The sequence below is a fragment of the Squalius cephalus genome (assembly GCF_949319135.1).
Source record: "Squalius cephalus genome assembly, chromosome: 24".
In the NCBI taxonomy this organism is placed as follows: Eukaryota; Metazoa; Chordata; class Actinopteri; order Cypriniformes; family Leuciscidae; genus Squalius; species Squalius cephalus.
Genome location: NC_137145.1, coordinates 8,030,635 through 8,044,953, shown reverse-complemented (window position 1 = coordinate 8,044,953; position 14,319 = coordinate 8,030,635). Strand labels below are relative to the sequence as shown.

At 37.0% G+C, this 14,319-nt stretch overlaps 1 protein-coding gene across 1 annotated transcript in view; it reads left to right on the top strand.

The window, feature by feature from the left end:
* Positions 1–14,319, top strand: part of dscama (Down syndrome cell adhesion molecule a) — a 79,040-nt gene that overhangs the window by 57,856 nt on the left and 6,865 nt on the right. Inside the window, exons 13-26 of the mRNA XM_079861783.1 lie at positions 788–884; positions 1,052–1,180; positions 1,820–1,987; positions 2,395–2,465; positions 3,986–4,226; positions 4,864–5,010; positions 7,067–7,222; positions 7,377–7,510; positions 8,100–8,253; positions 9,537–9,654; positions 9,938–10,098; positions 10,203–10,301; positions 12,097–12,285; positions 13,391–13,681. Of these exons, the coding sequence (XP_079717909.1) occupies positions 788–884; positions 1,052–1,180; positions 1,820–1,987; positions 2,395–2,465; positions 3,986–4,226; positions 4,864–5,010; positions 7,067–7,222; positions 7,377–7,510; positions 8,100–8,253; positions 9,537–9,654; positions 9,938–10,098; positions 10,203–10,301; positions 12,097–12,285; positions 13,391–13,681 (2,155 nt within the window). The remainder of the gene's footprint in view (positions 1–787; positions 885–1,051; positions 1,181–1,819; positions 1,988–2,394; positions 2,466–3,985; positions 4,227–4,863; positions 5,011–7,066; positions 7,223–7,376; positions 7,511–8,099; positions 8,254–9,536; positions 9,655–9,937; positions 10,099–10,202; positions 10,302–12,096; positions 12,286–13,390; positions 13,682–14,319) is intronic.

Genomic DNA, 14,319 nt, shown 5'->3' with positions numbered 1-14,319 from the left:
CATTTTTCATGCTTGGCCGATTTACATATTTCAAAATGAAACAATTCTAGTTGAAAATATCATTTGATGATCCTTGGTTTAAGTCTGAAGGCTAGTTTGATTACTAATTAATTGTTTAAAGGGTGATCAGGTCCTTCACATACACATACTATTATATTTAAATAATAATAAATATTTAATAATAATATATATAATATGTATATATAGACAATTTATTATTTAATTGTTTGTGTGGTTTTACTTTATTATAAACATTACTGTTTTACGTTTGGGGTTAGTACGTTTTTCTTTTTTAAATAATTTAAATATGTTTTAAAATATGATTGATTCCTTTTGGGTTTGGTTCCAGAAATCATTATAATATGCTGATTTGCTCCTCAATTATTTTTTATAATCAATGCTGAAAAGAATTGTACTGCTTCATATTTATGTGGAAACCGTGGTACATTTTATTTCAGGATTCTTTGATGAATAGAAAGTTCAAAATAACAGCATTTATTTAAAATAAAAAATTTTGTAGCATTATAAATGGCTTTAGTGTCACTTTTGATCAATTGAATGCATTCTTCTCAAATAAAAGTAATTCCTTTAAAATAAAAAAATCCTAAACTTTTCAATGTTGGTGTTTTAAATGTATTTATTTTTTAAATGCAACATTAGTAATGTAATGTAGTTTACATTACAATAGTAGTTTACATTTGTAATGTAAAAGTTCTGTTAACAAAATGTTATTATATTGAATTTATATTTGAATTTTAGTTCTATTTTTATATGAATTATATTTCAGATCTATCCAACAATGAGAGAGGATTCTGGGTTCTTCTCCTGTCACGCCATTAACTCTTATGGTGAAGACAGAGGCATCCTTCAGTTAACGGTTCAAGGTAAGCAGCCGGAAAATCACCTGGGCTTGGGTGGAGATTCTGGGGATTTATTAGGCATTTGAAACGAGACTCTTGAGGAAAATCTCCTGATTTAAATGTCATTGTTTAAATGCGGGGAGGGATCCAAAGCCTCTGAGAATCTGAGAGCCTTTTCGTTCAATGCTCAGAGCCACCAGAGCCTCCTAAAGTGGAGATTCGTGAGGTGAAAGAGAGGACCATCGCCCTCCGCTGGACCATGGGATTCGATGGAAACAGTCCTATCACCGGCTACGATATTGAGTGCAAAAATAAAACAGGTACGTGATCCAAATGAATGCAAACAACAGTAGTTCTTAAGGGATACTTCACCGATTAGCATTAAGCTTTGTATCAGTAGAAACCCGGTAGTATTTTTTGAATGACCGTGCTTCCCTCCCTCATGTCCCCCTGAGACGAGAGATTTCTGTCTTGTGTGTCAGAGGCGAGAGACTACAGCCAGTAGGAGCTAGTTCCGCATGTATTCAACCCGCCCATTGGGGGAGCTCACGATAAAACGACGTCTTTTCAGTTTCGAGTCGACTAGTAGCCTAGTTGTATCATTTCTTCCGATAATGCCCTCTGTAACCGGTAGGTGTGGCTTGGGAGTGGCCTTGTAGGGCAGCGAAGCAAGTGCATTCTGGGAGTTGTTGTCTTTCATCCACATGAGCCAAAAATACATTTTCTGGCTTTTCTCAGTCTAGAATGCACCAACTTCTAAAATAATTTCACATTTCTACAACATAAATGACCCAATTTAAATACACATTCATCCAGCGGTGAAATATCCCTTGTTTGGCATGAATAGATCATCATAAAGTTTGTAATTGAGATTAAAATGGCAATAAATAAACCTGATCAGCTGACACATGAGATCCAGATATGTTTTCAACCATTTGCACGTCTCTACCCATAAACAGAAACTTGGGAAAGAGCTCGCAGGACCAGAGATGTTTCTCCCACCTTAAACCAGGCGACCATCATTGAACTCCACCCATCGTCCACCTACAACATCCGCATTTTTGCGAAGAACCACATTGGGGATAGCGAACCCAGCAACGAGCTCACCGTAACCACTGATGAAGCAGGTGTGATTTATTAGTCATATTTGTGATGTGAAATCAAATTTACTTCACGTCTCTGGTATTATTATGTAGGCCCACATTTCATCAGTGCACTGTGCACGTTACTCTTTCATCCTATTTCTGATATTTAAACTGTATTGGGCTATCTTTTAGGGCTTTTTTTATTCATAAAACAAATAGTAATGCAAGCATATTGTTAATGTCTCACTTCCTGTTGAACTGTTCCATCAGCTGATACAGAGAAGCAATTATTATGCAATACTGCCAACTGGTGGTCAAGGGTGACATTACAGAAGAGTGACTGATAAACTGATAAGCTGATACTGATAAGTGCTGGTGCCACTGTTTGTGAGAAATATGACTGCAGATATCAGATCACGCTAAACAGTGTGAATGTTTGACCGCTCTAGATCCAGAAGGACCTCCCCAAGACGTGACGCTGGAAGCCATCACTTCCCAAAGCATAAAAGTTACATGGAAGGTAGGCCACAGTGTATTATGACTGTATCAATGCTGTTTTGTTGAAGTGTGTGTATATATTGGTCCTCCTGAGACCCAGGGAAGGACTTTTGTCTAGATTTATATATATATATATATATATATATATATATATATATATATATATATATATATATATATATATATATATATATATATATATATACACGTCACAGTTTGTCACAGCATCTAAAGAGCACATTCAGGGCTTTCAGAGATATCAAATGTTTGGAGGTTTCACCATGACAACCACTTCTGCTTGGTCTTTAAAAATGACTGGCATTAATTTAGTGATCAAATTTAGCACTCTTATGGAAATAAGAGCGTATTTTGCCATTATCATTTAAAACGTAAATTTTTATTTTATTTTATTGTTTGTCATAAATCAACATCTCAGGAAAATGTTATGGGGTTTCTAATCAAAGTATGAATTTCTATTACAAAACAGGGCATTGATTTCATACATGTCTACTGTAGAGACACCAGGAAATCATGTTTAACAGGCATTTTGGGAGATACAATAAGTGCATAGGGGAAGAAATTATTCACTATGAAATATTAGATATTATTATGAAAATGTTGGCAATTATTACTCCCATTATTACACTTATTTTTTCATTACTTGTTGCCTCAAGAACACATTAATATGCAAATTAGATACAGTGTTAAATGCACTGTATTGAATGACACTGCCCATCTATGGCCCTTTTACCCACATATTGCATGAAGTAAAATGGTATATCAATTATTTCCATTATATCTTTCATTACATAATTGAGAATCATCTTTATACAAAATGATGCCTGAAACCTATAAATTGATTGGTGAATGGAAAAAAAACCTTTTGTTTTTGCCAATACATGTAATTTCATGTCATTTTATTTTTTAAACAACTGAGACATAGTGTCCACTACAGAGGACACAGCATAACATATGAATAAAATATCATTTAATTTAAAGCAATAATATATATATATATATATATATATATATATATATATATATATATATATATATATATATATATATATATATATTTCATTATTATTCATTATTTAATTATAATAATTGTATATTAATTCAAAATAATAAAGAAGTATGTTTTTATTTAAATACTAGTTTTATAATACATTTATAACTGTATTTGTCTACAAAACTAAGTTCAATTTAATAATTTATACATGTATACATTATTTATATATAGAGAGATTATTTATATATAGAGAGATTATTTGTATCATATTACAAAATGCAGTCCAAACTTTTAACTTTTAATATAGCTCCTGGATATATATATATATATATATATATATATATATATATATATATATATATATATATATATATATATATATATATATAATCAAATAATATACATATATATTCAATTATATATGTTCAAATATTTTTTATGTTGATGTGGAGAGAATGTTTAACCATGAAATATAAGACTATAATTAGCTAATGAAGACATTATTCCAAATATAATTTCATCATCTGTAGGCACCACTGAAACATCTCCAGAATGGCGTGATCAGGGGATATCAGGTGTGCCATCGAGAACACTCCATCAACGGCAGTCACCAGTTCGTCTGCATTAGTATGGAGGCCACGGGAGAGACCGAGTCCCTGAGCCTCAACAACTTGAAGAAGTTCACAGAGTATGAGGTGGTGGTGCAGGCCAGTAACAGTGCCGGTCCAGGACCTGCTTCCAGTGAGGTCCGGGCAACAACAATGGAGGACGGTAAGCCATTGGAATCATTCACATGATGAACAGACCACTTTTTGGATGATCTATAAATGAATTAATTAATGTAAACAGATTTTATCTTTAATTAATCTTTAAAAATGTATCATCAGATACTCCATTATATGCACCAAGGGCTGCGTCCCAAATCAAATACTCTCTTGAGTAGGTACTTATTTTGAATAAGTAATTACTTCATGACTGCTAAAAAAGTATGTTCTATATAGTATGAGTGTGTGTAGTACGTGTAATCCAGACGTACTACATTCATCATGTTGTCATTATCATTACGTCGCTTCACACTTCAGAATCTGCTGTACTTTTTGCCTAATCTTTTATGAGTACTGTGAATTTGGTTATACTTCTTTTGTCACATACTGTTTTTCACCTACTATATAGTAGGGAAGAATGCGATTTCGGATGCAGCCATTCACATTTGAAATATTTGCTGCCATCTAGTGGCCACTGGAAATGCTTACAATTCGTACAATTCTTGTAAGGACTTTCTTGAAATCAGCCCAATTCAAGTTTATTAGTCAATTTCAGTTCATCCACACCTACTATACATATTCTGTGAGTAATTATGCTGTTCTGTCAGTTTCTGAGATGATTTTGTATGTCTTTTTGCTCTCAGTACCCGGCAGAGCTCCAGAGAAGGTTGTGGCCACCGCCGCCTCCCCAGAAAGCATCTCTCTGTCCTGGCAGACTCCATCCAGAGAAGCTCTTAATGGCGTTCTACAGGGTTTCCGCATCATCTACTGGGCCAACCTACCAGACGGAGGTAAAGCTCAGACCCCAGAAAGTGCCTGAAATAGCATTACTTTCCTGAGATTGGGACCATGGGTCTTTAGGTGTCACACTATGGTCCTCTCTCTCTATATATATATTAGTAATAAAAATAAAATATTTGTTAGCATTATTGTATTAGTATTATTATAATGTATTACTATTTTTATATAGATAGCATTAATATATATATATATGAAGCGGACCCTGTAAATGAGCGGGAATAACGCTAAGAAAGAGATATATGTACATATATATATATATATATATATATTTGCATCCTTTGGCCACTAGGTGGCAGAATATATCTTTTCAACTTGAAATTCTTCATTTAGAAGCCAAGACCTCAGCCAAAAGCCAAAACCTGTCCCAGTACCGGCGTATTAGCTCATTATATACTCAAAAATACATACCACAATATCACCATTTTGCAATTCAGCAATATTCTCTTCTCTTTTCATAAGTGTTGTGCCAGCTTGCATACATGAAGTGGTCTCTCATGAGTGATTTAGACTGTGAGGTTAGTTAATCGATCATTCAGCGCTGCGGCGCACTAACCAGAGAGCAACATAACACATTCTGCACACCTGTTTAATTGGCTGCTTTATGGCTCTCGATCAACTTGTGCTCAGTAGAACAAACTCACAGCACACATTATGTCAATCCAGCTCTTTCCAGGAGCTATTTGCTTATAAATTGCCTTATTATGAAGCAGCAGAATTCAACCCGGGCAATTCTAGGACAAAATTCAGCAGCGAGTAGCAAAAGACAGTGGCTATTTTCCATCCAACAGCGGCAGTCAGAATGCGAAAGGAATGATAGATAGCAGGAAAAAAAACGTAGACATTAAAAATGTAAAACCTGCAACTTTCCTGGATAGCTGCAGAAAATCTCAATGTCTGCCCTGTCTCATAAACCAAACCTGTATGGGTTGTAGTTGATTTTATATGACCATCAATTTTGCCACAATATCATAATTTTCACACCAGGGGCCAGTTGCATAAACAGCCACTATGATAATTCTGTCATTTATTACTCACCCTCATGTCGTTCCAAACCCGTAAGCCTTCTAAGAAATCTGAGAGCTTTCTGTCCCTCCAATGACAGCTATGCTACTACCACTTTGACGGTTCAAAAAGTTCATTAAGAGATCATAAAACTAATCCATATGAATTGAGTGGTTTAGTCCAAATTTTCCAAAGAAATTTGTTCACTTTATGATGAACAGATTGAGTTTAGGCTTTTATTCATATATAAACATTTATCAACGCACACATAAGTTATGGTAAACGGAAGATCGAGCATGTTCGCTTGACATGAGAGAACCAGTGAGGTTCATTCTCGTGTTACGCAGCACGTTTGAGCTTCTGTTTATGTTCGCTGATCAATGTTTATATGTGAATAAAAGTTCACCATATAAAGCGATCGAGTCTCTTCAGAAAATTTGGACTAAACCGTTCAGTTCATAAAGATTCATTTTACAATCTTTTTATGAACTTTTTGAAGCTTCAAAGTGGTAGTTGCGTAGCTGTCAATGGAGGGACAGAAAGCTCTCAGATTTTATCAAAAATATCTCCATTTGTCTTCTAAAGATGAATGAAATTCATATAGGTTAGGAACAACATGAGGGTGAGATTTAATGACAGAATTGAATTTTTTGGGTGAAATAACCCTTTAAGACTGTCTTTAGAACTAGTCTGACCAACTCGCAGTTATCAGTCTTACTTTTCGGATTCAAATTAGACCAATATATCTTTTTATGTAACTGACTTAAAAAAGTTATGACCAGACTCTATGACTAACTTGTGACTCAGATGACTAACTCGTATGACTAGTCTAAGCAGTTTATGCAACGGCCACAGTACGTTTTTAAAAGTATGTTAAAGTGTACTTTTTCACAACGGTTTGCAAAACCTGCATTTTGTGTGTGTGTTTGAATTTACAGTAAATAATGTGATCACTTTAGCGTTATTTCAGCACTATCAGCGACCATCAACTGACAGCAGGTCTTGAGAAGTCTCAAAATGGCCTTCTTGTTTATGGCACCACAGAACTGGGGGAAATCAGAAATGTCACTACACAGAAGGTCCCGCTGGAGCTGGAGGGTCTGGAAAAATACACCAACTACAGTATCCAGGTGCTGGCCTTCACCAGAGCAGGAGACGGAGTGCGCAGCGACCAGATCTACATCCGCACCAAAGAGGACGGTACGACGACAGATATTATCCATTCTATGACCAATTAAAGTCATAGCTTATGTTTGGGATACCATTGCTGTCAAATTCTGTCCTTTTGTTTGCCAATCTGTTAGCCATAAACTTTAGCAAAGATCTCTCCTAACAGTCTGACTCTTCTCCACAGTGCCAGGTCCACCCGGCGGGGTGAAGGCAGCTGCGGCCTCCAGCTCTGTGGTGTACGTTTCTTGGCTCCCTCCGCTGAAGCTGAATGGCATTATTAGGAAATACACAGTCTTCTGTTCCAGCTCGTATCCCACGGTAAGACTCAGCCAACTGGTCTCATACTAACAGGAAAGATATCAGGCTGGCTATTAAGACATTGTTAAACAGTGAGTGGAAAGTGCAAACATTTTAGCACAGCGCCAGTACTGTGGCATCAAGCTTAAAGGTGATGTTTAAAAACCTTCTCCTTTCCTAGCTTTCGGCATGAAATGGAAGTTGCGATATTATTTTCTTCCCTATTGTGATGTATGTCTGAGTGAAACGGCATCTTGAACAAGAAAAAATGTAGAGTGGGACTTGGTTTTGTCCATCAGGATTTGATTGGATGGTTGTGGTTTGCTATTTCTGTGATGTCATGTGAGTGACAGGTCGCCCCGCCCTCACGCCAGTATGCATGTCATCAGAGAAGAGATGTTGCTGCAAAAGGGAGGGGAAGTTATTTTTTGATGAGGGCACATGAATAAAATAAAAAAAATGATGTTCACAGATAAATCATTTATAATAAATTCAACAATATTCCATAATTTTTTTTGGTGACTAATATGAGAAACCTGTAAATCTGTGAATCCAACCGATGAAAGACACAAGGACTAACCGACAATCCTTTATTTTGTGTCTTGTTCAGGTGGTCAGCGAGTTTGAAGTGTCCCCGGATGAATTCCTCCACCGGGTTCACAATCTCAGTCGCAACAGGAAGTACAGTATCTGGGTGATGGCGGTTACCGCGGCCGGACGGGGGAACAGCAGTGATGTCATCACCGTGGAACCTCTGGCTAAAGGTGAGTCCGTTACCTTCGTTCTTCAGGAGGTTTGAGGAGCAACGCTTTTAAGTCAAACCTCATGCTCAGCAGCACCTCTGCTTTTTGGGTGTGTGGAGTAATTAGTTGTATTTTCAGTTCTCTGCACTCTCTTGTGGGCCTTCACATGAGGAGCATGGCAATAAGGCATTAGCCATCTTCTGAATACAAAATACGGCACGGTGTATAAATATGCTGAAATATACAGTGGCCCAGTAAAGTATTTGGGCGCAAAGGCTACACTTACATGACATTGATGTACAAAAAACAGAAAAAAATTTCTTCCGCCTTTTTCGCGTACAGACTACAACGTTGTCAAAACGATCCCCGTTTACACAGATCCACGAAAATGACTAAAACTCTGTATTCTGCTGCCAGGCCGGTAGTTGGCGATGTCACTTTGTAAAGAAACACTATGCGCCTATTGACTTAACACGTAATATGCATGCGCACAATGTCGCATAATTTCAAATTCGTACTATTTTCAAAAAACGTACACTTTGAAACCTGTTTTCAAAGGTTTGCGTGGTCAGTTCTCCAAACGCTATTGTCGTGTAAATGAACGGCCTAAACGTATAAAAAGTTTTACATTTTTTGTTGAAAACGGTGTTGTGTAAACTGAAAAGCACATTTTAAGAGGTCCAAATGTCAGTGCTTTCAACAAAATATCAAACTAATTGGCATCTGCAAACAAATGCTGCAAGATTTTAGCAAAACTAACTTCACTTTTCTGAGCCATGACTTTTAACTCAATGTGATTTTTTTTTTTCTCTCAAGTTGATCCTTTTGAACCCAACAAACCTCTTTCAGTGCAATATTTTGTATAATGCAGTAACTTCACACATATTTAGTGTACATTTCTGTTTGGGGTCAGTGTTAATGTTTTTCAAAGAAGTCCTCAGGGTCGCATGATCCTTCAGAAATCATTCTAATATGCTGATTTGCTACTCAAGAAACATTTCTTATTTTTGTCGTGTTGAAAGCGGTTGTGCTTATTAATATTTTTGTGGAAAGTGTGATCAAAAAAAGTCTGGATTTTTTAATTAGGAAGTTCAAAAGAACAGCATTTATTTGAAATCATTATAAAATCTTTACTGTCACTTTTGATCAATTAATGCATCCTTTCTGACCCCAAACTCTTGAATGGTAGTTTAAATGTGGTGTCATATGAAATGATTGTGCTTTGCAGTAAAATTGTCTAGTAATAAGCTTTCATAGATCAATGAAATAATGAATTGTGGTGGTGTTGTTTTTTATCTAAACAGCTCCTGCCAAAATCCTCACGTTCAGCGGTACTGTTACAACACCTTGGATGAGAGATGTTGTTTTACCCTGCAGGGCGGTCGGAGATCCACCTCCTGCCATCAAATGGCTAAAAGAGAGGTAAACAAAGCTGTTTCAGTGCCACCGGCTAGAATATATAGAACATACCCTCTCAAAAACAAAATTAACATTAGTATGAGCATGTCAATTAAGACAAATATGCTAACAATGTATATACTGAATTCAGTATCATAATAAAGAACATACTGCAGTGCAGCTCTAGCTTTTCGTTAAGAGCAAACACGAGCATCTGAATACCTATGAGTAGAATCAGTCACTGGGGAATGCTGGGAAATGTCAAACTCTGCCCCCTTCATTGACGATTCACACTGTTTCTCGACAGCGGGAGCCCGGCCCCTGCGGTCATTGATGGAAGGCGCAGTATCCATGGAAATGGCAGCTTCGTCATTAAAACTGTGAAAGCAGAGGATTCTGGGTATTACACGTGTGTCGCCAGCAATAACTGGGGAACGGACGAAATAATTCTGAACCTCCAGGTTCAAGGTGAGGTGTGAGAGTCGGGGTGGATGCTCACTTTCTCTATGTGTCAGCTTCATTTTCTCTGAGTTATTATCCAGCATTTCTCACTGTATAAATATCATCTTCAGTCCCCCCAGACCAACCTCGTCTCACTGTGACCAAGACAACCATCACATCTATTACCGTGACCTGGACACCAGGAGACAACGGCGGGAGCTCCATTAGAGGTGAGGCACTTCCACCTTCCTCCTGGAGAAAAAACTAGACAAAACAGAAAACTGAGAATAAAACTGTGTGGTTTATGTCTCTCAAGTAATGATTTAGACAAAAATACAACATTTTGTAGACTGAACAGCAAAAAAATTGTTTAACATTTTTTGAAAAACCCAATCAATACAGTTGTGGGTGGTTTAAAAACCAATTAAAAGCAGATATTTTCCCCTAAATTATAGTTGTTCACACTTTTCGACAGGCTTTAAGGTTTTGAATGTGGCTCATCCAATCAGAATTTAGAGTCTGAAATTTCAGTTTCATCATATTAGTTTGACTTTTTTAAATCTGTTTTTAACTCTGTTGTCACATAACCTAATTCTGACAGACTTATTTGTTATATAATCTGATTCTTTGGTTTGTGCCCATTAATTTCCACAAAAAAAAGCATACATGTACATTTGATTTGTAAAGTATTACTGGATTGTCCAAAAATAGGCATTACATGGTTAATAAAATGAACACTACCATTGAAAAGTTTTGGGGTCAGTACATTTTTTTTTTTTTTTTTTTTTGAAATAAAATTAATACATTTCTTCAGCAAGAATGCATAAAAATGTTTCTTGTGCATCAAATCAGCATATTAGAATGATTTCTGAAGGATCATGTGACACTAAAGACTGGAGTAATGATGCTGAAAATTCAGCTTTGCCATCACAGGAATAAATTACATTTAAAAAAAAAAAAAAGAAGACACTATTGCTGTTTTCCTGTATTTTTGATCAAATATATGCAGCCTTGGTGAGCATAAGAGACTTAGGGCCAGATTTACTAAACAGGGCAAATTAGCAGGAGAGCGCAATTCCAAAAAAGCGCAGATGCGAGCGGAAAGTTCTGTGCTCTGAAAAAACACAGACGTAGCCGGATCATTTCCATAATGACCAACACAATCTACCAGAGGAGCGCAAATTAGCGTCTGGTGTAAAACATGCTTTTTTTGGCGGGAAATAATGGCACAAATAACAGTAAGTTGACTAGCACAAACCTTAGTAAATCACCTTCCATTATTCATTTAAATACTCTTCTCCCAGAAATTTTGCGACTGAAAGGGAAACTCCTACAAATGCATATGCAATAAGGTCAGCCTCAAAAGAGGGTTTGCGCTGGAGCAAGCTGTTAGTAAATCTGGCCCTTAAGAGAAGAAATTTGTAGAAGAAATCTTGCCTAACCCCAAACTTTTGATCAATAGTTTAAATGTAAACTATTTTACATATCATTCCAGTGGATATATATGTGTATAAATGAAGAGTTCAGATGCAAAAGCTTCTAAGTGCCATTTTTATCAAGCTTGTATATTTAAGTTAAGTAATTTCACTTAAATGACAATTAATAGGTAATTTGCATTGCCATTTAAGTGAAATTATTGAACTTAAATATACAAGCTTGATAAAAATGATCATTCTAGAAGAAAATTTCAGATGGCACTTAGAGGCTTTTGCATCTGAACTCTTCAAATATAAAATATGAAGTATGTGCTTTTGAACACAACACATGTTTGAATGTGTAAAATACAGCAATGTCTACATTCAATGCATCCACCCTCCCTTGTCACACTGGCAAGATACTCTGTTGTTGGAAGAAAACCAGTCTCTCAGTATTGTGCTGATGAAGTCATTACTATAGCAACCGATGTGGATGTGCTGGATATTAAGTGCACTGAACAAATGGGTGTGATTTCATCACATGAAAAACCTCAAGAATCATAATTGTGAATTAATAATGTGCGTGTGACTTTTGTCTGTCTTCATGCAGGATATATTCTGCAATACTCCGAGGATAACAGTGAGAAGTGGGGAAGTATTTCCATTAGTCCTAGTGAGCGTTCCTACCGTCTGGAGAACCTCAACTGTGGCACCTGGTACAAGTTCACATTAACGGCCCAGAATGCTGTCGGCCCGGGCCGAATCAGTGAGATAATCGAAGCGAAGACTCATGGGAAAGGTGTGCATTTCCTTGCCTTTTTTGTTCTTGGTTACATTCCCTTTGATCATTTTGCAAACATTACGAGAACGTTACTTTTGAATGTTCTCTGAATGATCTGGAACAAGTAGTAACATTTAAAAAACGTTAGACAAACATTCAACTAAACCGGTTGAGGATAAAACGTTCCCTGAAAAATGTATAAATATAGTTTTTTCTGCTAATATTTTGAGAACGTTGTTAAAGACCCGATAACTTTGAACGAACATTCTATTAAAGGAGAACTCCGGTCAATTTTAACATTGAGCTCATTTTTTTGTACATTTGGAGTGCTGTCAATACAGAGAACAACGACAAAAATCGGTGTTGCCTACACCGAGTTATTCTATTTTTAAAATTTGCACCCTGTTGACTTCAATGGGGCAAGTACTAAACCTGCTTTTAGCCTCTTAACATCCTTGATGTGTCATTACAAGTGCACAGAAAATGTGAGTGATTCCTTCTGAGTGAACACGAGTGAGTCTGACTGCAGTAGATGTGAAAGATATGTATAAAAATGATGTTATTTAAGCCAGCGCAAATACCTTTGTTTACATCCTGTTTTTCGGTTGAAGTCCAAAGTAGTCGATTGCCGAGTTCACGCGTGTGATCATAGGTATTAAACCTATGCGTGTGAACTCTGCAATCGACTACTGTGGACTTCAACCGAAAAACAGGATGTAAATACAGGTATTTGCGCTGGCTTAAATAACATCATTTTTATACATATCTTTCACATCTACTGCAGTCAGATTCACCCGTGTTCACTCAGAAGGAATCACTCACATTTTCTGTGCACTTGTAATGACACATCAAGGATGTTAAGAGGCTAAAAGCAGGTTTAGTACTTGCCCCATTGAAGTCAACAGGGTGCAAATTTTAAAAATAGAATAACTCGGTGTAGGCAACACCGATTTTTGTCGTTGTTCTCTGTATTGACAGCACTCCAAATGTACAAAAAAATGAGCTCAATGTTAAAATTGACCGGAGTTCTCCTTTAACGTTACTGGAAGAAGTTTTGTTTATAACTACCTTGCCAGAACGTATGATGATCACAAACACCATTCATCTTCTTTACCCTTCACAGAGCCACAGTACTCCAAAGAGCAGGAGCTGTTCACTAGCATTAACGGCACGTGCGTCAAACTCAACCTGATTGGCTGGAATGATGGTGGCTGTCCAATCACTTCCTTCACTCTGGAATACCGTCCGTTGGACAGCCCCGTGTGGACCAAAGCGAAGCGCACGTCTCTTACGAAGAGCTACAACCTGCTGGACCTGCAGGAAGCCACATGGTACGAACTGCAGATGAAGGTGTACAACAGTGCCGGACTGGCTGAGAAACGAGTCAAATTTGCTACTCTGAACTACGATGGTAGTAAGTGAAGTTTGATCAATCACTCTTTGCACCTTTAAAGATGACCTATTGTGATTTTTTTTTCGCTTTCAACTTTTTTTAGTGTGTAATGTTGCTGTTTGAGCATGAAAAAGGTCTACGGTTATTCACTATATCTGTGTGCACTGTTCTTGAACTCCCTCAAACGCATTAATTGTAGTTTGGAGTTTTCATCTTGGAAAGAACACATCACAAAATTCCTTATTTAAATAATTCCTGCCCAATGCATACACACAAAAAAGGGGATGAGGCCTGGTTGAGTTGCATTATAGGGTGTTGTCGACATGTCTAAGAGACTAGCTGTTTTTTCCACCCAGGATCAAATGCGGTTATGGTAAGGGGCATTACATTTCCGAAACACTCTCGAATTGGTTGACCAATCACAACACACTAATCCAGCTGACCAATCAGAGCACACTGCGCTTTTCGGAAGGGGGGGCTTCACAGAGACAGGAGCTGCGTTTCCCAAAAGCATTGTAAGCCTAAGTTGATCGTAAAGACCATTGGTGACAATTGTTCTACGATCTACTTAAGCTTACGATGCTTTTGGGAAACGCAGCCCATAGCTTTACACACAGACTGTAAAGTGAGGTGCTGCAATATGTGAAAAAGAATGTGTT